The sequence below is a fragment of the Empidonax traillii genome, unplaced genomic scaffold (genome assembly GCF_003031625.1).
Source record: "Empidonax traillii isolate 1590-97213 ecotype Southwest subspecies unplaced genomic scaffold, ASM303162v1 scaffold2439:size24438, whole genome shotgun sequence".
In the NCBI taxonomy this organism is placed as follows: domain Eukaryota; kingdom Metazoa; phylum Chordata; class Aves; order Passeriformes; family Tyrannidae; genus Empidonax; species Empidonax traillii.
In genome coordinates this window covers 3,356-24,438 of record NW_020957632.1, presented here as the reverse complement: position 1 = coordinate 24,438, position 21,083 = coordinate 3,356, and the positions used below count along the sequence as shown (strand labels likewise).

Genomic DNA, 21,083 nt, shown 5'->3' with positions numbered 1-21,083 from the left:
GGGATAGGAGGGGACAGGAGGGGGACACAGCCTGGGATAGGAGAGGACAGGAGGGGGACACAGCCTGGGACAGGGAGACACAGTCCGGGATAGGGGGGGACAGGAGGGGGACACAGCCCGGTCCCGGGGCGAGGGGGGCCGGGCCGAGGGTCAGAATGGGGACACAGCCTGTGCCGGGACAGGGCACGGGGACAGCCCGGCCCGGAGGACCGAACGTGGCCCCAGCCCGGTCCAGGAGGGGCCCGGGCCCAGGGCACGGCCCGGCTCGAGTCCCGGCGGGGGCGGGGGGGGCCCGTCCCGCGGAGCGCACGGGCGGGGCAGGGGAGCAGCTCGGTCCCGGTCCCATTCCCGGTCCCTGTTCCATTCCCTGTCCCGATCCCGATCCCGATCCCATCCCGTACCTGCCGCCGCCTCCCGCGGGCACCGGAACCGAGGATCGGGGAGCGCTTCCGGGGCGGGGGCGGGGCCTGCGTGGGGGCGGGGACGGGGGGCGGGGCCACGGCGGGAGGGGCGGGGCCGGGAGCGGGATCGGGGGGAAAGGGATGGGGACACGGGATGGGGACACGGGATGGGGACACGGGATGGGGACAGGGCACACCACAGGGATCGGGACAGGACATGGGGACAGGGTCCCCCCCTCCATAAGCTGTGTCCCCCTTTTCGGAGCCGGGTGCCCCCCTTCCTACGGGGCTACGGGGCGGGAAGGGCCCCCTGGGGCACCCCCTGTCCCCTCACCCGTGGGTGCCACCTGGCCCGGTGCCGAATGGCCGGGAGCGGTCACTGCTGGTGGCTCCTTCCCACGGCGACGTTCGGCGGAGGCAGGGGGGCACAGGGGTGTCCGGCCCCACAGTCCCCGTGTCCCCAACATCCCCAGGCTCTGTCCCTGTGCCCCCAACACCCTCAGGCTCTGTCCCCTGCTCAGCCTCCCCCCTTCCTCCTGGCACATCCCACGGGCAGCCTCGGCTGCTCCTGGATCCACTTCCGTGTTTTTTTGGGGGATGAAGGGTGTGGTGGGACCTGCTTCTGCTGCGGGACAGCGGGGACACCACGGGATTCTCTGGGGATCCATGGACTGGCTGCTGATTGGCTGGGATTTACACAGCAGGGAGTTGATTGGCTGGGATCTGTGCACCTGGGTGTTGATTGGCTGGGATCTGTGTAGCTGGGAGGTGTTTGGCTGGGATCTATACAACTGCCTGTTGATTGGCTGAGCTCTCTGGACACGTGTGTTGATTGGCTGGGATCTCTGCACCTGGCTGCTCATTGGCTGGCTGCCATGTATGTGGCTGTTCATTGGTTGAGCTGTCGGGATCCACCCACAGGTGGGTGCTGATTGGCTGGACTGCAGCTGTGCTGATTGGCTGGGTGGTCTGTGAGGGCTGATTGGCCCCTGGGCAGGATGGGCTGACTGGGCAGGCCGTCCACGAGCGCTGATTGGCCAGGCGGTCCATGGTGGGCGTGGCTGTCTATGGTGGGCGGAGCTTGCTGCAGTGGGCAGGGCTTCCCATGATTGACAGGCAGGTCGGTCCGTGCTCAGGACCCAAGGGCAGGATTTTGAGGGGCTCAGAGGGGTCCCCCTCCCCTCCCAGCCCCTTCCCAGCCAGGAGGGCAGAGCTGGCTCTCCCCCCGACTCCCTGCCTAGAGCCCCCCCAGCACCCACAGGGGAGTCCCCTCTCCCTTGGGACAGAGGAACCCGGGGGGACCCTCCTGGCAGCCCAGGGTCCCCCCTCCGCCCCCCTCTCCCAGTCAGTGTTATACCCCCGGGGGTGGTCTGGGTGCTGAGCCCCCCCCAGGGTCCCTGCCCTGTCATCCCACCCGTGGGGGAGGGGTGTCTGTACCCCCCGGGGGTCTCCCCTCTCTGTTTCACAGAGGACAAGACTCTGCTCTACCCTGGGTGGTCCCGGCTCCCTTCCCAGGGCTCCCACTCCCTATTCCTGGGGGTCCCACTCCCTTCCCGGGGGTTCTGCCCAGGGAGTTCATGCTCCCATTGGAGGGCTCCCCACTCCCTTTCCATGGGGGCCTCACTCTGTCCTCGGGGGTCTCCCCTCCCTTTCTGAGGGTCCCACTCTCTGTCCGGGGGGTCCATACTCCCTTCAGGCACCGCCCAATTCCCACGGGGTCCTTACTCTGCCCTTGGAGGTCCCTGCTCCCTTCCCGGGACTCCCATTCTCTATTCCTGCCCGGAGGATGAGTGCTCTCTTCAGGAGCATCCCCCTGCTTCCTTGGGGGTCTCAGCCTCTATTCCGGGGGATCCCCCTCTACCCAGGGAATCCGTGCTCTCTTCATGAGCTCTCCACTCCCTTCCCGGGGCTCCCATTCTTTATTCCCAGTGGTCCTGCTCCCTGCCTGGGGGATCCATGCTCCCATCAGGAGCATCCCATGTCCTTCCCTGGGCTGCCATCCTTTTTTTCCCTGGGGTCTTACGGGATGCGAGCAGGAAGCCTGGGGGATTCCCTTCAGGAGCATTCCCCTCCCTTACCGGGGGTCCCACTCTTTATTCCAGCGGTCCTGCTGTGTCCTGGGGGTGCCAATCTCTGTTCCGGGGTCCTGCTGTACCCCGGGGTCCCAATCTCTGTTCCGGGGTCCTGCTGTGCCCCGGGGGTCCCAGTTGTCTTGCCGGAGGGTTCCCAATTCTCTCGCCGGGGGGGTCCCCACTCGCAGCCCGTGCGACTCCCTGTCCCCACCGCATCCCCCTGCTCTGCCGGGGCGTGGCCGCGGGATGTCCCCGCACCCCCGGGGCTGCGGCGGCGACGCGGGGCGGTGCCGGTGCCGGTGCCGGTGCCCTCCCCCGCTGCCGGTGGCGGGGGCGGAGCGGCCTCCCCGAGCCCTATAAAGCGGGGCGTCCGCGGCGGTGCCGCAGCGAGGGCGGGGGGGTCACCATGAGCCTGATGCTGGAGACGCTGCTGGGCCCCCCGGGGGGGCTCCGCAAGGAGCCGGGCCGCGTTCCCCGGGGCTCCGCCGCCTCCAGCGGCTTCTACTCGTGGCCGGCGCCGGTGGCAGGGCGGGCGCGGGGCGCGGGGGGCGGCGGCGGCAGCGCGGCCGCGTCCTCCACCGAGAGCCTGGACTCGCTGAACGGCGAACCGCGGGCGCGCAACGAGAAGGAGCTGCTGCAGGTGCTGAACGACCGCTTCGCCGGCTACATCGAGCGGGTGCGGGCGCTGGAGCAGCAGAACCGGGCGCTGGCGGCCGAGGCGGCGGCGCTGCGGCAGCAGCAGGCGGGGCGCTCGGCCATGGGCGAGCTGTACGCGCGGGAGCTGCGGGACATGCGGGGCACCGTCCTGCGCCTGGGAGCCGAGAAGGGGCAGCTGCGGCTGGAGCGGGCCCGCCTGGCCGAGGACGTGGCGGCGCTGAGGGGGCGGCTGGAGGACGAGGCGCGGCAGCGCGGGGAGCTGGAGGCGGCGGCGCGGGGGCTGGCGCAGCGCTCGGCGCAGGAGGAGCGGGCGCGGGCGCCGCTGGAGGAGCGGGCGCGGGCGCTGCGGGAGGAGGCGGAGATGCTGCGGAGGCAGCACCGCGCCGAGGTGGGAGCGCTGCTGCGGGGGGCGCGGCCGGAGCCCTCCGCCGAGCCCCCCTCGGCGCTGCGGCCCGGGGTCACCGCCGCGCTCCGGGACCTGCGCGCACAGCTGGAGGGCACGGCCGCCCGCAGCACCCTGCAGGCGGAGGAGTGGTTCCGCGGTGAGTGTGAGGGGGGAGGCCCTGCTCCTCCCTGGGGACGCCCCTCCGGGAGCGGGTCAGAGGAAGGGCGTGCCCGGGGACCACCCCTCTCATCCCTGTGTGCCGCGCTCCGGGAGGGTTTTAGGGTGACCCCACTCCGGGAGGGGCAAGGACCCCCCATTTAAACTGTGCCTTGGGAGGACATTAGGGGACCCCCACTCCAAGGAAGTGCAGAGACCCCCTCCATTTATACTGTGCTGCGGGAGGATGTTAAGGTACCTCCACCCTTGTGGGAGGGGCAGGGACCCCCCCAGTTAAATTTTGCTTTGGGAGGGTATTAGGGGACCCCACTCCCAAGGGACGGCAGAAATCCCCTCTATATCCAGTGCTCTGGGTGGGAATCAGGGTAGCCCCACCCCTGCCCCTAGCCCCCCGGTGCCTGTGGGTGCTCCCACTCCCGCCCCGCAGTGCGTTTCGAGGAGGGTGCCAGGATCACGGCACCCCGCAAGTTTTTGGAGTTCCCTCCCCCATGCTGCAGGGTGTCCTCCTGGTCCCTGTCGGCTGGGGCGAGGCCAGAGGGGGTTCGCAGTGCGGGACGGGGGGGCGGTACCGCATCCCTAATGCGGGAGGGGGGAGGGCAGGGAGTAACCCTTCGGGGGGGGGGGCTCAGCACCCCCGAGGCTCAGCACCCCGAGGCTCAGCACCCCCGAGGCTCAGCACCCCGGGGCTCAGCGCCCATGGGCGCAGGGCGGGTCCAGCACCGCGGACAGCGGGCTTTCAGCACCGCGGGCAGCGGCAGCGCGGACCTGTGGGAGCGGGTCCCGCGGGGCGGGGGCTGCCCCGGGAACCGCAGGATCTGTGTCCCACCCTTCCTGTCCCCTTTTCCTGTCCCCCCCATCCCCATCCCTCGGGGTGTGTCCGCAGGGCTCTGCGGCAAACCCCCCCACCGCGCCTCGGCCCGGGGTGCGGTGTGTGGGTGCGGTGATGCGGGGAGTCGGGGGGGGGCTGTGGCATAGCCCGAGGAGGGGTCTGCGGAGAGGGTCTGCACTGGGTGACGCCCAGCACGACGAAAACGCCCACCCAGCCGGTCGTGCCCGTCCTCCTCCAGCCCCCAGCAGGATGGAGCTGCCTTCCTTCGGGAGGGTCCTCCTTCACCTCCCAGGGCAAGGGGTGGGAAGGCAGCGAGCCCGGGGAGCCTGGGCCGGCTCAACAGAGGACACCAGGCAGGGATGTGTGGAATGGCAGGATCTGAGGTTCCCCCAGAACTGCTGCCTCTGTCCCTGCCCCCCTCCACGTCCCCCTTCCCGTTGCAGTGAGGCTGGACAAGCTGTCAGAGGTGGCCAAGGTGAACACGGACGCCATGAGAGTGGCCCAGGAGGAGATCACCGAGTACCGCCGGCAGCTCCAGGCCAAGACCACCGAGCTGGAGGCTCTCAAAGGGACCCAGGAGTCACTGGAGAGGCAGAGGCAGGACTCTGAGGAGCGGCATCACGCAGATGTCCTGTCCTACCAGGTAACCTGGAGCAGGGATTGTCTCCTGGGGAGGGACCCTCCGGCTGCCAGGGCGGAGCAGCGCTGGTGTTTTGGCCACGAGCTCTGGCACATCCTCAGGGCTGTGTCTGGGCCTTCCCCAGCCCCCCAGATCAGATTCTCAGAGCCTGAGGTGGTGTCCAGGCTGCCATGCCCCTCATGCATGTGATGTTGGTCACGAACTCCGTGGAATCGTGTCCAAGGTTCAGGCCCTGTACTGTGTCCCAGGCTTGGGAAGTGAGGGCTGCACTGGGTGTTGGCCTTGGACTGAAACACCGTCCCCAGCGTGATGCCCTGTCCCCATCCACCTCAGGCCGGGATTTTGTGGTCACTGGACTTTCCCATGTGGGAGAAACCTTCCCACAGCTCATCCTGGCTGGAGGGAGTGCTGGGAGGAGCTGGAGTCCCCCCTGCCAGGTCTCCCGAGGGAACTGGACATCCTGGAACAGCCCCTGGATGTGTCCCCTTCCCTGTGTGTCCGCGGGAGGAAGTGGTTGCAGACCCCTGTCCCCCCACAGCCCATGTCACACTCCTGCTGCTCTGTGTGCCCACAGGAAACCATCCAGCAGCTGGACAGCGAGCTGAGGAACACCAAGTGGGAGATGGCAGCTCAGCTCCGGGAATACCAGGATCTGCTCAACGTCAAAATGGCCCTGGACATCGAAATTGCTGCCTACAGGTACAGGGTGGGCAGGGCAAGGGTGGTGGTGGGGGAGTCTCAGCCAGGGCTGCTCAAGGTGTCCCCCGGGCTCTTCTCGGTGAGAACCATCCATCCCCTAAGATTGACATCCAACTGCGTGATCCAGCCCTGGAGTGTGGAGGGAAGGGTGATGAAACCTGCCCAGCCCAGGAGGGTGATCCAGGGCAGGGAGGGAGATTGAACTGCAGGACAGGGCTGGCAGCTCCTGGTCACGGGAGAGGAGGAGAAGCCATCACTGACTGCCCTACTCTGGTCTCTTCCTGGCAGAAAGCTCTTGGAAGGGGAGGAATATCGGCTCGAGACCGGCATTGGGATGCTCTCCTACCCCGAGGTGGTCCCCAAGGCTCCCAGCATCACCACCAACATCAAGGTGAAGAGCGAGGAGAAGATCAAGCTGGTGGAAAAGTCGGAGAAGGAGACGGTGATAGTGGAGGAGCAGACGGAGGAGATCCAGGTGACCGAGGAGGTCACGGAGGAGGAGGAGGCTGAGAAAGAGGCGGAAGAGGAGAAAGCTGAAGAGGAGGAAGAAGAAGAGGAGGAGAAAGCTGAAGAGGGTGAAGAAGAGGCCAAGTCTCCTGCAAAAGAGGAGGCCAAGTCTCCAGAGAAACCTGAGTACCCCTCAAAGGAGGAGGCCAAGTCCCCTGAAAAGCCCCCAACCCCCTCCAAGGAGGGGGCCAAGACTCCAGTTGTGAAGTCCCCAGAAAAACCTGCAACCCCCTCCAAGGAGGAGGCCAAGACCCCCACGGTGAAGTCCCCTGAGAAACCTGCACCCCCCTCAAAAGAGGGGGCCAAGACCCCCACCGTGAAGTCCCCTGAGAAACCTGCACCCCCCTCAAAGGACGAGGCCAAGACCCCCGAGAAACCCTCAGCCCCACCTAAGGAAGAGGCCAAGAGCCCGGCTGTGAAGTCCCCAGAGACACCTGCAGCTCCCTCAAAGGACGAAGCCAAACCCCCCTCTGTCAAATCCCCTGAAAAAGCCCCAACCCCCTCCAAGGAGGAGGCCAAGACCCCAACTGTGAAGTCCCCAGAGAAGCCCCCAACCCCCTCCAAGGAGGAGGCCAAGACCCCAACTGTGAAGTCCCCAGAGAAGCCCCCAACCCCCTCCAAGGAGGAGGCCAAGAGCCCAGCTGTGAAGTCCCCTGAGAAGGTCAAATCTCCTGGGAAGGAGGAGGCCAGGTCTCCACAGAAGGAGGTGGCCCCAGCCAAGGAGCCAAGCCCTGCTCCGAAGGAGCCGAAAGCCCCCGCGAAGGAGGAGCAGCCCAAGGAGGTGAAGGCTCCCTCCAAGGAGGAGGGAAAGAAGGAGGAACCTCCCAAGAAAGATGTCCCAGCCAAGGCAGAGGAGAAACCCAAAGAGAAGGTGCCAGAGCCTCCAGCCCCACAGGTGAAGGAGACCCCCAAGCCAGGCCCCAAACCTGCTGAAGAAGGAAAAGTCGAGAAGGAGACTCCACCAAAACCTCAGCAGGAGGTCGGCAAAGCGGCCGCCAAGGAGGCTGAGAAGCCAAAGGCTGAGGAGAAGGTGGAGGAACCAAAGAAAAAAGTGGAGGAACCCAAGAAGGAGAAGGTGGAGGAGCCCAAAAAAGAGAAGGTGGAGGAGCCCAAGAAGGAGAAAGTGGAAGAACCCAAGAAGGAGAAAGTGGAGGAACCCAAGAAGGAGAAGGCAGAGGAGCCCAAGAAAGTGGAGGAGCCCAAGAAAAAGGTTGAGGAGCCCAAGAAGGAGAAGGTGGAGGAGCCCAAGAAGGCAGAGGAGCCCAGGAAGGAGAAGGCAGAGGAACCCAAGAAAGAGGAACCCAAAGCCCAAGCAAAACCCAAAGATGAGCCCAAAGCCAGCAAGGACCCCCCCAAGGCCGAGGCCCCCTCCAGCAAGGAGGGCACGGCCCTGGAGCCGGCCCCCACTGCAGGGAAGAAGTGAGTGCAGAGTCCTGGGTGCCAACAGGCACTGCGGGCACGGGGGCTGCCCTGTCCCCCCCGAGGGCCGGGCCCGGGGTGGGACCCCCAGGCTGGGCTTCCCCTTAGCAATAGGCCCTGTGAGAGCCGCAGGGTGGGCGACGCTTCCCTCGCAGAACGTGATCCCCACATTTAACACTTGAATTATAACCCAGGAGAAGAGGGGAGACCCCCAGGGGGACCCCTCCACCCTTCTCCCCTAAGTGCATTTATTCAATGTATGTGCAATGGATGGACGAGTGCAATGCAGAGCTGTAGCTGCTTGGGGGGGGCTGGCGGGGTCCTGCCCTGCCCGGGGTGGGGGGACTGTCCCCTGGAGCAGCGGTGGGAGAGGCTGGGAGCTGCAGGAATTGCTCACAGACACGGGCTGGGAGCTGCAGGAATCGCTCACAGACACACACGGGTGCACCAGGAACCTCAGCCCACTGATCTTTGCTTACTGTGCAATAACCAAATAAAAGTGCTTACGGAGACATCCTGGCTCTGCAGGTCTGTCCTGGGGGGAGGGAGGGAGGGAGGGAGGGAGGGAGGGAAGGGAAGCAGGAAGGGGGATCCGTCTTTCCAGAGGGAAAACACACCCTCCAGTGCAGGCACAAAGGACCCCCCATGTCCTGGGGATGGAAACAGGGCCAGCCCCCCCACGCTTTCCCAAGGATTTCAGTGTGTTTTGTCCCTTCTCTTTTTAAAGCCTGGCTCCCAAGGGAGCAGGAGAGCCTGGATTAACCCAAGGGCTGCAGCACTGCACCCAGGGCAGGGGCTGTGGGGCAGCAGCAGGGGGGCTGTCAGCCCTCCTGGGGGACAAATCTCTCCCTGGAGAGGGGGGCAGGAGGGATAGTGCCCTTGGGAGCGGGGCTGGAGCCCCAGTTGTGCCTGCAGGGATGTGGGACAGGACCCACCCAGGGCAAGGAGGGGGCACAACCCAACTCCTGGTGCCAACCAGGGTGAGCTGGGGGGCTGCCATGGCCCAACCCTCCTCTTGCCTGTCCCAGGTCCATGCCCTGCTCCCCTCCAAGCCCCCCCAGCCGCAGGGATGGTGCCGAGTGGGCCGGGAGCCAGCGCCGGCAAGGACAGGCCGGGGCTGCAGTGCGGGCTCCGCACAAAGGCTATTTTTAGCCAGCTCAGTTTTAGCCAGCTCAGCTCCCGGAGGTGGGGAGGGAGGGCAGGAGACAGGCAGCATCTCATGAAAAGCCGTCAGAGCCCAGGGATGGGACACAGGCCTTGCTGGAGCCCCCACAGGCCCCCACTCCCCACCCGCTGCACACACAGGACACACACACGCGTCTCCTTCGGTTCAGTTTAATCCCTTTGGCTACAAAACCAACCCCAAAATCTTGGAAAAGGAGCTGAAAGGGGGGGATGGGGACACTCCCCCTGCAGGGGGGACGAGGCCCATCCCAGAGCCCATGGGGGGCTCAGCGATGGCTGAAGAACCCCTGGGGGTAGTTGAACTTGAAGGGCTTCAGGCGCAGGGGACCCCTGGAAAGGGAGAAGAGGGACAGGCCGTGACCCACAGGGATCAGGAACCCCCTGGCACCCACTGCCGGGGCAGACCCACACAGGACAGGCTTCAGGGCTGGCACCAGGGGACAGCAGTGCCACCCAGGTCCCTCCAGCACCCTCAGCCGGGGCTCTCACCTGACCAGGCGCAGACACATCTTCTCCTGGGGGAACTCCTTGGGCCCCTCCACGCTGGGATCGTGGGGCTCTGTCTCCAGGTACACGTCCAGCACCATGCACAGGCGCTGCAGCTGGTTGGTGAGGAGCTGGTAGCCCGGTTTGGGCCCCCACAGCTCCTTGTAGTGCACGTTGACCTCGCTCTCCATGGCCTGGGGAACAGGGATGGGGTTGGTGTGGGCTCGGATCCCTGCTCTGCACTGCCCGACCCTGCTGCTGCACCCAGGTGCCCACCCAGCAGCTCAGCCCAACATCTCCCTCGCTGTGGGCACAGAACCGCTGGGGACACCCCAAAAAGGGCCCCTCTGCCCCCCCTGTTACCCGAATGTTGTCGTCGTTGCTGCTGTTCCGCTCCCCCTTCCAGTTCAGGCACAGGCTGAAGACGGGCGGCAGTGTGGAATAACCGGGATTCAGGACCACGGCTGCCTGGAGCTTGGCTGGGCAGGGAGAACGTGTCACCCCCAGGGAAGGGAAGGTGGAGGAGCCCAAGGAGAGGGTGGAGGAGCCCAAGGAATAGAAAGTAGAGGAGCCCCAGAAGGTGGAGGAACCCGAAGCTCAAGCAAACCCCAAAGATGAGCCCAAAGCCAGTCAGGACCCCTCCAAGGCCCAGGTCCCCTCTGAGGAGGGCACAGAACCGCCACGGGGCAGAAGTGAGTGGAGAGCCCCAGGGCCTCAAACCAGCGGCATTTTCCATGCAGACCCCCAGAAGCTGCCCTGGGGGTGTGGGGAGTGGGAATTCCCAGGGGGAGGAGATCCTCTCACCTGTTCCCCTCTCTATCAGGGCCATGTAGTAGAGGTGAGTGTCCTCAGCCAAGCCGGCCTCGATCACATCCTTGGTGTAAGGCAGCTCCTGGGAGGGGATGAGGAATGAGCTGGTGCCAGGTGGGAGCTGGAAAAGGGCTGGGAGAGGGGTGGGAAGGGGCTGGAAGGGATTTATCCCTGTGTTTGGCACTTACAGCGTAGTCCTCAAAGGGAATTGCCGTCCACTTGACCAGGCGGGACACGACCTTGGTGGGGAAGAGCTGCTGGCACTCGCTGGACACCGGCACGACCCCGTGCTCTGGGGACAAGGACAGGGCCAGCTGAGCAGGGCAGGGCTGGGCACAAGCTCTGCCACCATCCTGCCACTGTCCTGCCAGGAGGGAGGCCCCCAAACCAGGACCTGGGATGTTGTTGTTATCCTTTGCACCTCCACCAGCTGCTCAGCAGGACCAGCAGAGGTCTGGGCTGGGATCCCCTTGGATCCCTGGGCTGGGATACCACTGGATCCCTGGGCTGAGATCCCCCTGGATCCCTGGGCTGGGATCCTCCTGGATTCCTGGGCTGTGATCCCACTGGATCCCATGATCCCCCTGGATCCCTGGGCTGCTCAGCAGGCCCAGGGGTGGTTCCCCTCCTGCCATGACCCAAATCCCTTCCCAGTGCTGGGATGGCCATTCCTAAGGGGGTGCTGGGCACTGAGAGGGGCACAGCCCTTCCCTGCCCCCCCAGACCAGGGCAGCTCCCCCATCCCTGCTGCCTCCCTCACCCCTCACGGACAGAGGGAATGACTGGGAACGCTAAAGGTGACACCAGCCAGCTCTGCCCTGCGTGGGGACCCTGCCACTGCTCCCCTGCCCCTAAGGATGGGTTGGAATGCCAGCAGGATCCTGCCACTGGATCTGTGTCCCTGAGGATGGATGAGGGGACCAGCAGGGGACTCTGTCACTGCAGCCCTGTCCCCAGGAAGGCTGGCACTCACCGAGGGAGGCGAACTGCTTGTGCAGGGCCAGGCGGGACTGCAGGCGGCTCCGCAGCAGCTTCACGGTCAGCTCCATGTGGCTGGCACTCAGAGAGTTGTCTGCAGTGACTGTGTGCTGTGGGCAGGAGGGATGGCACTGGCACTGGCACCCCACAGCCCAGCAGGCGCCAGCGGGGTGGTTCAGTGTCCCTCCCAGGGCTCAGACCATCCCGTCTGTGCCCCACACGCCCAGCCCAGCTGCGAGTGAAATGCGGTTTGGGAGCAGCTCTGAGGGGACAGCACAGGACATGAGTGTCCCCAGAGTGTCCCCAAAGCTGCTGTGGGGGACAGGGGAGGGGGTGTGCCGTGCCTGAGGCTGATCCTTGGGGAAGTGCAGGCCTCCCAGCTTCTGCACCCACACGTAGGGGTGCCCCAGCTCCGTCACGTAGTCACTCAGGGTCACGATGCTGTGGGGACAACAAGGAAGGATCATGTCACCCCAGAGCATCCCCTCACCCTGTCCCACCACTTCCAAAGCCTCCCTGCCAGGCCAGGGAGGGATGTGCCACGCTGGGAGTGGGGCACTCAGCCCAACCACCCCCCACTCACCCCACTTTGTCGAACTGGAACTGGTTGGCCGGGTTGGGGGTTTTCCTCCCGTGGTCTCCGGGGTAGAGGCAGTTGAGGAGGGAGTCTGGGGACAGCAGGTCCCTGCAGGAGGAGAGGAGAGCTCAGCCAGAGGCAGCCTGGGCTCCACATCTCTCTGGGGTGGCCACTAACAGGCCCCAAACTCAGAGAAGGGGATTATGAGCTCTACAAGTTCAGGACCAGAATGGCTTTCCCCGAATTCCTCTCCTAATGTTCTGTCTCCACCCTGGCTGGGAAGAAGATGGGAATCACAAGGTACCAACTTCCCAGGAGGCTGCTCCCTCCAAGGCATGTCTGACTGTAATCCCAAGCCTGACCAAGCACAGTGGGCTGTAGGATTTGGGGTCTGGCTCAAGGCACAGCCTCCCTGGTTTGGGGTGTCTACAGTGAAAATCCCAAGGGGATGGAGAGGCTGCATGTGGGACAGGCTGGGAGGCAACACCTGGTTCCAGATAAGTCCAGACCAGCTTCTCCCACCTCCCTCTTCCTCAGGCACCTCCTCCTGTCCCAGGGAGAGCCACAGCAGAGCTGGCAGCTTGTGGGAGCTCCCTGGGCAGGCCCCCAGAGCTGCCACTTCAGCTATTCCTCACCCCAGTCAGGCTCCAGAGGGCTCTGGGGAGCACAGGGAGAGGCAGCTGCATCTCCAGAGCTCAGGACAAGGTGACCTGAGGAGCTGCCAGCACGGCCTGGGGGAGGGAGGCTGAATGGGACAGCAGGAGAGGCTCTTCCCAGCTCCTGACAGCTCTGCCAAAGGCTCCCAAACTCCCTGCTCCTGGCTTGGCATGGCAGAGGGAGAGGAGGAGGGTGCCCTGGCTGCTCAGGGCTCCTGGACCCCAAGGGGCAGAGGGGTCACTGCCTGATGATCTCTAGGCTGTGCAGGGCTCCTGGATCCCAGGGGATCCCTGTCCCACGATCTCCAGGCTGTGCAGGGCTCCTGGCTCCCACAGGCCCCATGATCTTCAAGTTGGAGCCCACCAGACCCCCTTACCCAGCACTGATGGCCGTGGTCATCTCCATGGCCGTGGTGACCTTGGCCTTCACCGTCATGACGTTGAGGTTCATCAGGTAGTGGAAGGTGAGGTGCAGCACGTTCTCATCTGCGCCAGAGCAGGGACAGCATCGGTGGCTGCTCCAGCCCAGAGCCACCCCCTCCCCCCTCTGCTGGGACAGCCAGGGCAGAGGGGTGGTGTGGGAGCACCTGGATCCACTGGAATGACCCCACCAGTGTTTCCCAGGTGGTGTCTGCCAGGCCCAAGACCCCACGAGAAGAGAAAAGTTCCCAGTGGGATGGAAGAGCTGCAGGGCAAGGTCACCTACCCCGTGTGTGGTGGGTGAGAGGAGCTCCCTCCATGGAAGACTCAGGAAAACCCTTCCATCCCCCCCAGCTCTCCTTGAGGACCCCAGGGTGCTGCTGGGTTGTCCCTGTCCTGCTGTCCCACCCCAGAGCCCTCACCTTTGCACTTGAGGTCGATGGTGACGGACAAGGGGTGTCTCTTGAGCATCTCCTTGCGCTTGTCGTCCAGCTGCACTCCCAGGGTGGGCCTGCGCCGCTTCTAGGGGGGATAAAACAGCTCTCAGAGCCTTCTCCTGCTCCTCCCCAACCCAGGGACTCCTCCTGCCCATCCCACTGCTCTTTCCTGCTCCTTTAGTCTCCCAGAATCCCAGGGGCACAGGCACAGAGTTGCCCTGGGGAGGGAGAGCAGCAGGAAACCCTCGCCCAGCTCTGGTTCCTGTTGTTCCTTCAGCTCCCAGGAGCATCCCCACCCCTGGGAGACAGAGCCAAAGGCCTGTTGGCTCCAAAAGCTTCCCCACTGCAAGGGGCAGCTCCTAGAACCCCAGAATTGATCAGGTTGGGAAAGATCCTTCAGATCACAGAGTCCAACCGTTCCCCAGCACTGCCAAGGCCACCACTGACCATGTCCCCATGTGCCACATCTGTAGGGGATTTCAAATCCCTCCAGGGATGGGGACTCCACCCCTGCCCTGGTCAGCTGTGTCAGAGTTGGACAGCCCTTTCCATGAAGGAATTTTCCCAATATTCAACCTGTGCCTCCCCTGGGACAGCCTGAGGCCGTTCTCTCTCCTCCTGTCCCTGTTCCCTGGGAGCAGAGCCCGAACTCCCCCAGCTCCCCCCTCCTGTCAGGGATTGCAGAGCCAGAAGGTCCCCCCTGAGCCTCCTTTTCTCCAGGCTGAGCCCCCCCAGCTCCCTCAGCTGCTCCTGCTGCTCCAGCCCCTTCCCAGCTCCGTTCCCTTCCCTGCACACAAGGCATTTCCCTTTTCTCTTCCCCCCAGGAACAGCTCAATAGACCCAGTGCTCTGCCACGTGGTGGGAGTGGAGGTCCAGACCCCCCTCAGGCTTTGATGTTGGGGGGCAACCAGCACCTCCAGAATCCAGCAGGAACTATCTGCAGGATGAACACTGCCTTGAGGGAGTGCTGAACAACCCCTGGCACAGAGAACGCTTTTGGCAGGGGATGGACACAGATCCCTCCCCGTTGGACACCAGCTCCCTGCCCTCAGGCTATTTATACAAAGTGGAGCAGCTCCATCTGGGATGTGAGTGTGGTGGGACACACTGGAGCAGCTTTGTATTCCGGCTCTCCTGCATTTAGGACACAAACCGGGAAATGGCACCTCCCTCCTGCCAAGAAACGTCTGGATGTAACACCAGAGCCCCTCCACACACACTCACAGCGTGCAGGGACCAGCTCCCAGCCCCACCCAGGCCCAGCTCTCCCAGCAGCTCCCAGGATCCAGCAGGATCCAGAGCTGTCCCTTACCGTGGTCTGCTCCTCCTCTGCGTCCGAGTCGCTCTCGTCGTCTGCACAGAGAGAGGGGGTTGAGCAGGGACCACCCAGGACTCATCTCTTCCTCCACCAGCCCTTTCTCCAAGGGATGCTCCCTCAGACATCCCTCTCCCAGCAAAAGGAAGCTGCAGACACTCAGGAACGTGTCCCCCAGGCACCCCCCAACTCACCCTGCGAGTCCTCGGGGGGCTTGTACAGGGCCTTGGCTTCCTCCACACTGCCCTCAATGGCCACCACCAGCTTCTTGTCTGCAGGGGAGACAGGAGAACTGAGCTGGGGGTCACCCTTCTGCTGGGAGAGGCTCCTGGCAGGGCAGCCCTGCCCCCTGAACTCCTGCTTCCTGGCAGGAAAACCTCCAAGCAAGGGTAAGAGAAAAGAGCAGTTGTCTGGAAGGTTCTGTGGGGCCACCACAGGGCTGGATGTCCTGGGCAGGATGGGGGCAGCGGGAGGAAAATGCTGGGTGTTGTGGGACCCTCCCTGCAAACCATGGAGGTCAAATCCTTCTCAGGAGCCAGGAGGGACTGGGGTCTGGATGGCACAGGCAGGGAGGAGCAGCAGTGTCACCATGGCTGTGGACGCCTCTGAGCAGGGACCTGCTGTGGCCACGTGTCACAGTGTCCTTCAATGCTCCCCTGCTCCCAGAGTGGCATGAGAGCAGGTGACACCACATCCCTCTCCATCCACACAGCCCACTGGGATTCCTGACCCCTTCCAGCAAATCCCTCCTAGCTCAGGAAGCTCCAGAAAGCCCCTCAACACACAAAGTATCCAGAGGGGATGAAAGCTTCCAGATGATCCGTGGGAAAGGCCTCTGTAAGGCCAGGGAAAGGCACCCTCATGCCCTGGAGTCCCACCAAACCACGGGTGGCACAAGGCAGCGCCCACCCCACGGGGTGACAGCTCCGGGGAGGCTGTGACAGCACTGAGCCAGCTCCCAGGCTGCAGGGACATCCCTGCCGACCTTGGGAAGGGGGGAAGGGGTGGGAAGTGAGCTTCCCAAGCAGTTCTCCCGGCCAGGTAGCTGAGCCAACAAGGTTTCAAATGCTGCTGCCTCACTGCTCCAGCCACGGGGCCACCCCGGGCTCAGCACAATCCCACAGCACACGGGCTGCAAAGACCCCCCCAGAGCGGTGATTCCTGCAAGCAGGAGTGAAATCTGGCCTGTGGGGTGATCCCAAAGCCCTCTCCAAGGGCCGTGTTCGTGCTCTGTGCTCACCACAGGCCTGTCCGTAGGCACTGGCTTGGACAAAGAGGACGTAGAGGGGCGGCGGGAGGTGCCGGGCGGTCTCGTACTGCTTGTGTGCCTGGTCGAAGGGCATGAACAGGTATTCCTGGACAGGCAGGGAGGCCTGGGAATGACAGGGACAGCCTTCAGTGTTGGGAAGGGAGCAGTTCATCCTCCTCACCCACCCCTGAGCCAGTGGGAGATGGAGCCAGCACCGGGTTAAACACCCCGGGCACGGCGAGCCCCAGGGAAGGGCCGGCCTGGCCTCGGCTGGGAAAGTTTTAGAGCTGAAAATAACTCAGTTCCTCCTCCTGTTCTTCCCTCCCAGGGCAGTCTCAGGGGCCTGGAGCAGCGTGGGACTCTCCAGGGAAAGGCCCATTTAGCGGCTCCTCCAGCTCCGCAGGAATTGCCGCATAAACAAGGAGGCTCCGGAGGGGTCTCGAGCTGCCCCTCACCCCCCGAGAATGAAACCCCTCCAGATCCAGATCCAAAGCAGCCCAGGCACTGCCCTTGGGAGCATGACCTCAGCTCAGCCCCCAGGACCTTGTCCCCTCCTGCAGAGCTCAGGTACCTGCATGATGCTGTTGAGCCGAGGCTGGAGGCTGCTCAGATATTCCTTCTTCACCTCGATCTCCTTCAGGATCTTCTCCTTGCTGGTCAGGCATTCCTTGTACTTCTCTGCCAGCCTGAGGGTGGGAATTCTGTTAGTGCCACACGCCAGAGCTGCAAAACCTGCCAGGAGCCAGCTGGGTGACAGGCCCCAGCCCTCACAGGTCACTGCAGCAACCAGGAGAGCTCAGACAGGAGCAGGGAAGCTGGGAATGGGAGTGAGCTGTCCAGGATAAGCCCCCTCTGAGGGGGAACAGAGCTGACACTGCAGGACTTGGAAACTGTTTCCAAGCACAGCTGTATTTGTGGGGGTCAACACGCCGTCCAACAGACTCCTACACAGGATCTGAGGCCCAGTTTTCCCACTCCTTCCCAAAACAGAGCTACTGAAATCCCTGCACTCCCTCCAGAGGCACCTTGCAGAGAATTCCAAAGCCAGTCCAGCACTCCATGGACTCGCACAGCTCAAAGCACCAAGGTAAAGTCATGGATGGATGTGAATGGCCCCAGCATGGGAATTACCCCAAGCAACACTGTCATCTGCTCCTGTCCCACCTCAGCAGTGGGAGGTGCACAGTGGCATTCCCTGGATAGCAGGGGGTGAGGACTGGGAATTCCTGTGCAGGGCTGCCCTCAGGCAGCACATTCCAGAGAGGATCTTTCCAGAAGGCTGGCCCTGGAAGCTGCCTGACTGTTCTCCAAACACAGGAATGCTGGGTCATGTTTGCTTTTCCCCCGGGGCAGGAGTCAGGGAGCAGCTGAGCCCCAGGACAGTGTGACAGGGTGGATGTTTGGCAGCTCCACCCCTGGCACAGAACGATAGCAGCTCCAGCTGAGCCAGGCTGGGCTCCTTCTGCTCCCTGCAGACAGAACAGGGATCACCAGGACATGAAAGAAAACTCCCTGATCTGTGGAACAAGGATCACACCAAGCCCAGCTCCACACACACAGGGAATCTCCCAATCACACAATAAATATGTCACTTGTTCCACCCTGACTGATCCACGAGGGTGTGAAAACCTTCAGCCCCCACGTTTGCTCTCTCAGCAGCTCCAGGTCCTGCCCAGATCCCTGGAATAGGGACAGGGAGCAGCCCCAGGTGCCTGCCCAGATCCTTGGCATAAGGACAGGGAGCAGGGACACCCAGCAACTCCAGGCTGTGCCAGACCAGGCTGGGCTCCTTTTGCTCCTTGCAGGCAGAACAGGGATCATCAGGACATGAAAGAAAACTCCCTGACCTATGGAAAAAGGATCCCACCAAGCCCAGCTCCACACAGAGGGAATCCTGAGCCAAGGGCTCAGCCAAGCAGTAGTTGTGTCACTTGTTCCACACTGATCCAAGGGGGATGAACTTTCATCCTCCGTGTTTGCTCTCTCAGCAGCTCTGGGTGCCTGCCCAGATCCCTGGAATAGGGACATCCAGAAGGGGAGCAGGGACAGGGAGCAGGGACAGGGAGCAGGGACACCACTGACTCACCTCTTGCGCTGCTCCAGCTCCCAGTCCAGCCGGGCCAGGGTCTGCTGGTGGGGCTCTGCCAGGGTGATGGCAGGGCGGCTGATTTCGGGGGGGGCCTCTCTGTAAAACTCCTCCAGGCTCACCAGCTCGATCTCCTCATGTTTGGATCTGCAGGGACAGGTGGATCAGCTCAGGGAAGGGTGGGAAGTGCTGCGGCACAGCTGGATTTGAGGTGCCCCACAAGAGTGTTCCACTGCTGCTCCCTGCCCCAAATTCCCTCTCTGTGAACCACCCCCTCAGTGACCTGAGCCTGCTTTCTCCTCCACTGTCTGTGCCTAAAGGGGCTCCAGGAGAGCTGGAGAGGGACATGGGACAAGGGCCTGGAGGGGCAGGACAAAGGGAAACAGCTTCCCACTGCCAAAGGAATTTTGGGAAGGAATTGTTGGCTGTGAGGGTGGTGAGCCACTGGCACAGGTTGCCCAGAGAAGCTGTGGCTGCCCCTGGATCCCTGGAAGTGTCCAAGGCCAGGTTGGAGAAACCTGGGCTGGTGGAAGGTGTCCCTGGCAGGGGGCAGGACTGGATGGGCTAAAGGTCCCTTCCAGCCCAAACCATCCCATGGTTCCAGGACACCTGGAACACCCACTCTCCTCCCACAGGAGGCTCAGGACACGTGGCAAGAGCTCCTAAACACTGGAAGCCCCCACCACATCCCATCGCTGTTGCTCCCTCTGCTCCCTGGCCAAACTCACTTGAACTCCAGGCACTTGGTGATCTCCTTCTGCAGGTGCATCACCTCGTAGAGCAGGTTCTGGAGCTGCAGGTGATAGGCGTCCACCTTCTGCTTCGCCTGGAACACGGACACAGCCGGAGCAGGGATGGAGCTGTGCCTTCCAGGAGCCACCAACACCCTCCCCCTCCCCACACCACCTTGGGACAGCTGCTTTTAGGTTAGGCAACGATTTTTTGGGGGAAGAATTGACGTCTTTAAGTACTGGGGAAGCAAAGATTGTGACATATCAGACTGATTTTTCTCCTTGCAGCAGGTTTCAAAGCCAAGGCACGGGACAAGCACACGGACTGAGTCCCCTCTCTAAGAACTCTGGAGCTTGCAGGGCAATCCTACACCCCTTTATGCACCAGATGGGGCTTTCTGACCCCCCATCATGTTCAAGACATAGGCACACAGCCTTCCTTCATCAATCACTACAATTACAGTTCCCCTGCACCCAGCAGGGGTTTTCCAGGCTCGGATCTCCGGATAAACCTCCAACCCAATCCCCACGGCCTGGCTGGTGTGTTAACTCCTCACACCACGTGCACCCTGAGACAGAAGGAGCAGGGGGAGCCCCACCTGCCCCCCCTAGATGCCAGCCTGGATGCCCCCCCTCACCTCGTGGGTCTGGTCCCTCCCTTTCTTGAGGCGGATGTGGGCCAGGCGGTTGAGCTTCTTCAGGGTCATGAAGTGGACGCAGCTCTGCACGCGCCGCTCGTCGATCTCCGCGGCCTGAGGGGTGGGAAGAGGGGTGGGATCAGGAGGGGGGGATGGCTGGAACCATGCAGACCCTTCATTCAGGGTCTGCTGGGTCACAGGGACCCGCTGGGAAGAGCTGGGAGGGGGGTCTGGGCTCCTCAGGAATCACTCCAGGGATTATTTGCAGCGGTAGGAACAGAGGTGTTTGAGCCTCAAGCACTGAGGTGTCCCAGGAGTCTGGGATAAGGGAGGCTGTTCCATTTCCAGGACTCAATTCCTGCCCCAGGAGCCCAAAACAAGGGAGGATGTTCCCACTTCCCTGCTCCACAGCCTGGGACCCCGAAAGCTGTTCCCATTTACAACAGTTCAATCCTGACCCAGCAGTCTGGGACAAGGGAAGCTCTTCCATTTCCAAGGCTCAATCCCTGCCCTAGGAGTCCAGGGCAAGGAAGGCTGTTCCCATTTCCAGGGGCTCAATCCCTGTTCCAGGAACCTGGGACAAAGGAAACTGTTGCATTCCCAGGGCTCAATCCCTGCCCCAGAAACATGGGAAGCTGCTTCCTTTCCCTGACTCTCCCCAAGAGACATCCCAGCTCCTGCCCCTGTTCCTCTGGGATTAATGGGAAAACCCCAAAGGACAGACCCACTACACCACCTGCCAAGGCCTCTCCTTACATTTTCCTTTATTCCCCGGCTCTTCAGCTCCTGGATCTCTGCCATGAGCCTCTGGAGCTCCTGGCAGGTCTCCCTGTAGAGCTCGTAGTCCTTGATGGGGTCCCGCAGATCCACCTCGCTCTCCTCGCTGTAGTACCTGACATCCTGCAGAGGGAACAGCCACATTCCAGGGCTCATTCCTCCCGCTGGGAAAGGCTCTGGGAGACACAGCCCCCGGATCTGCCTGTGAATCCAATGGCTTTACACATGGAGAGGACTCAGGAATTCACAGTGGGAGTTTCGGAGGTTCACAGATCATGGAACCCCAGAGTGGTCTGGCTGGGAGGGACCTTAAAGATCATCTCATTCCATGGGCAGGGACACCTCCCACCAGCCCAGGTTGCTCCAAGCCCCGTCCAACCTGGCCTTGGACACTTGCAGGGATCCAGGGGCAGCCACAGCTTCTCTGGACAACCTGTTTTCCCTCAGGGAGACAGGAGGCCAGCCTGGAGCAGGAGTGGGAAGGTCCCTGATCCCTGTGCCTTCCATACCTGGTCGGGGTCTCCCTTGCCCCGTTTCCCCTCCGGAGGCACATCCGAGCGGATCACCTTGGGCTTCCTCTTCTTGCTGGACTCTGAGGACATGGTGAGGCCAGCAGGGCTGGGGAGGGGCACAGGGGGGGGGTCACAAAACCATCTGGGTGGGATCAGGGCTGTCCCAGAATCCCTCTTCCAGCCAGTCCCAGAGCAGCCCCTGCACCTCCCATCCCCTCCCAGCCCTCCCATTCCCAGGGTTGCTCTCACGAGCTCCTCCCAGCCCCAGCAGCACAGAGGGCCTGGGGTCTCTGATCCACCACAGCCCCCCACCCCAGATCAGGACCCTCTGCTCCCACTGACCCCCCCAGACCCCAACACACAGGGCCTCCAGAGCCTCCCCCCAGACCCCCAGCGCTGTGGGATGGGGAGGTCTCCGCTCCTCCAAGCCCCCTAGACCC

At 63.1% G+C, this 21,083-nt stretch overlaps 2 protein-coding genes across 8 annotated transcripts; one reads left to right on the top strand and one right to left on the bottom strand.

The window, feature by feature from the left end:
* Nucleotides 1-2,855: 2,855 nt before the first annotated feature.
* NEFH (neurofilament heavy) lies at nucleotides 2,856-8,298 on the top strand. 7 transcript variants are annotated; one of them, XM_027909812.1, is made up of 5 exons: nucleotides 2,856-3,672; nucleotides 4,965-5,164; nucleotides 5,736-5,860; nucleotides 6,149-6,605; nucleotides 6,990-8,298. In XM_027909812.1, exons 1-5 carry the CDS (start codon nucleotides 2,880-2,882, stop codon nucleotides 7,788-7,790), a joined length of 2,376 nt encoding a protein of 791 aa, XP_027765613.1. In that variant the 5' UTR covers nucleotides 2,856-2,879; the 3' UTR covers nucleotides 7,791-8,298. The 7 variants fall into 7 exon arrangements, with proteins under 7 accessions (XP_027765613.1, XP_027765614.1, XP_027765612.1 ...); XM_027909813.1 differs by having other exon boundaries at nucleotides 6,149-6,611; nucleotides 6,996-8,298; XM_027909811.1 differs by having other exon boundaries at nucleotides 6,149-6,611; nucleotides 6,939-8,298.
* An 809-nt stretch (nucleotides 8,299-9,107) lies between these two features.
* THOC5 (THO complex 5) lies at nucleotides 9,108-20,783 on the bottom strand. Its single transcript, XM_027909814.1, has 19 exons — nucleotides 20,641-20,783; nucleotides 20,111-20,254; nucleotides 19,355-19,468; nucleotides 18,714-18,811; nucleotides 17,986-18,132; nucleotides 16,471-16,585; nucleotides 15,891-16,023; nucleotides 14,845-14,922; nucleotides 14,648-14,688; nucleotides 13,321-13,420; nucleotides 12,856-12,964; nucleotides 11,829-11,930; nucleotides 11,590-11,686; nucleotides 11,241-11,355; nucleotides 10,456-10,559; nucleotides 10,262-10,349; nucleotides 9,821-9,936; nucleotides 9,461-9,651; nucleotides 9,108-9,301 (listed from the first exon to the last, which is right to left on the bottom strand). Exons 1-19 carry the CDS (start codon nucleotides 20,731-20,733, stop codon nucleotides 9,238-9,240), a joined length of 2,049 nt encoding a protein of 682 aa, XP_027765615.1. The 5' UTR covers nucleotides 20,734-20,783; the 3' UTR covers nucleotides 9,108-9,237.
* Between the last annotated feature and the right edge of the window lie 300 nt (nucleotides 20,784-21,083).

Excerpts from the sequence above, each read along its gene's own strand:
- NEFH (XM_027909807.1), top strand. The coding sequence starts at position 2,880 with ATGAGCCTGATGCTGGAGACGCTGCTGGGCCCCCCGGGGGGGCTCCGC. Across the intron at positions 3,673-4,964 it reads GGCGGAGGAGTGGTTCCGCG|TGAGGCTGGACAAGCTGTCA; the intron begins GTGAGTGTGAGG and ends TTCCCGTTGCAG. Across the intron at positions 5,165-5,735 it reads CAGATGTCCTGTCCTACCAG|GAAACCATCCAGCAGCTGGA; the intron begins GTAACCTGGAGC and ends GTGTGCCCACAG.
- THOC5 (XM_027909814.1), bottom strand. The coding sequence starts at position 20,733 with ATGTCCTCAGAGTCCAGCAAGAAGAGGAAGCCCAAGGTGATCCGCTCG. Across the intron at positions 11,931-12,855 it reads ACCACGGCCATCAGTGCTGG|GGACCTGCTGTCCCCAGACT; the intron begins GTAAGGGGGTCT and ends CTCCTCCTGCAG. Across the intron at positions 9,302-9,460 it reads ATGTGTCTGCGCCTGGTCAG|GGGTCCCCTGCGCCTGAAGC; the intron begins GTGAGAGCCCCG and ends CTCCCTTTCCAG.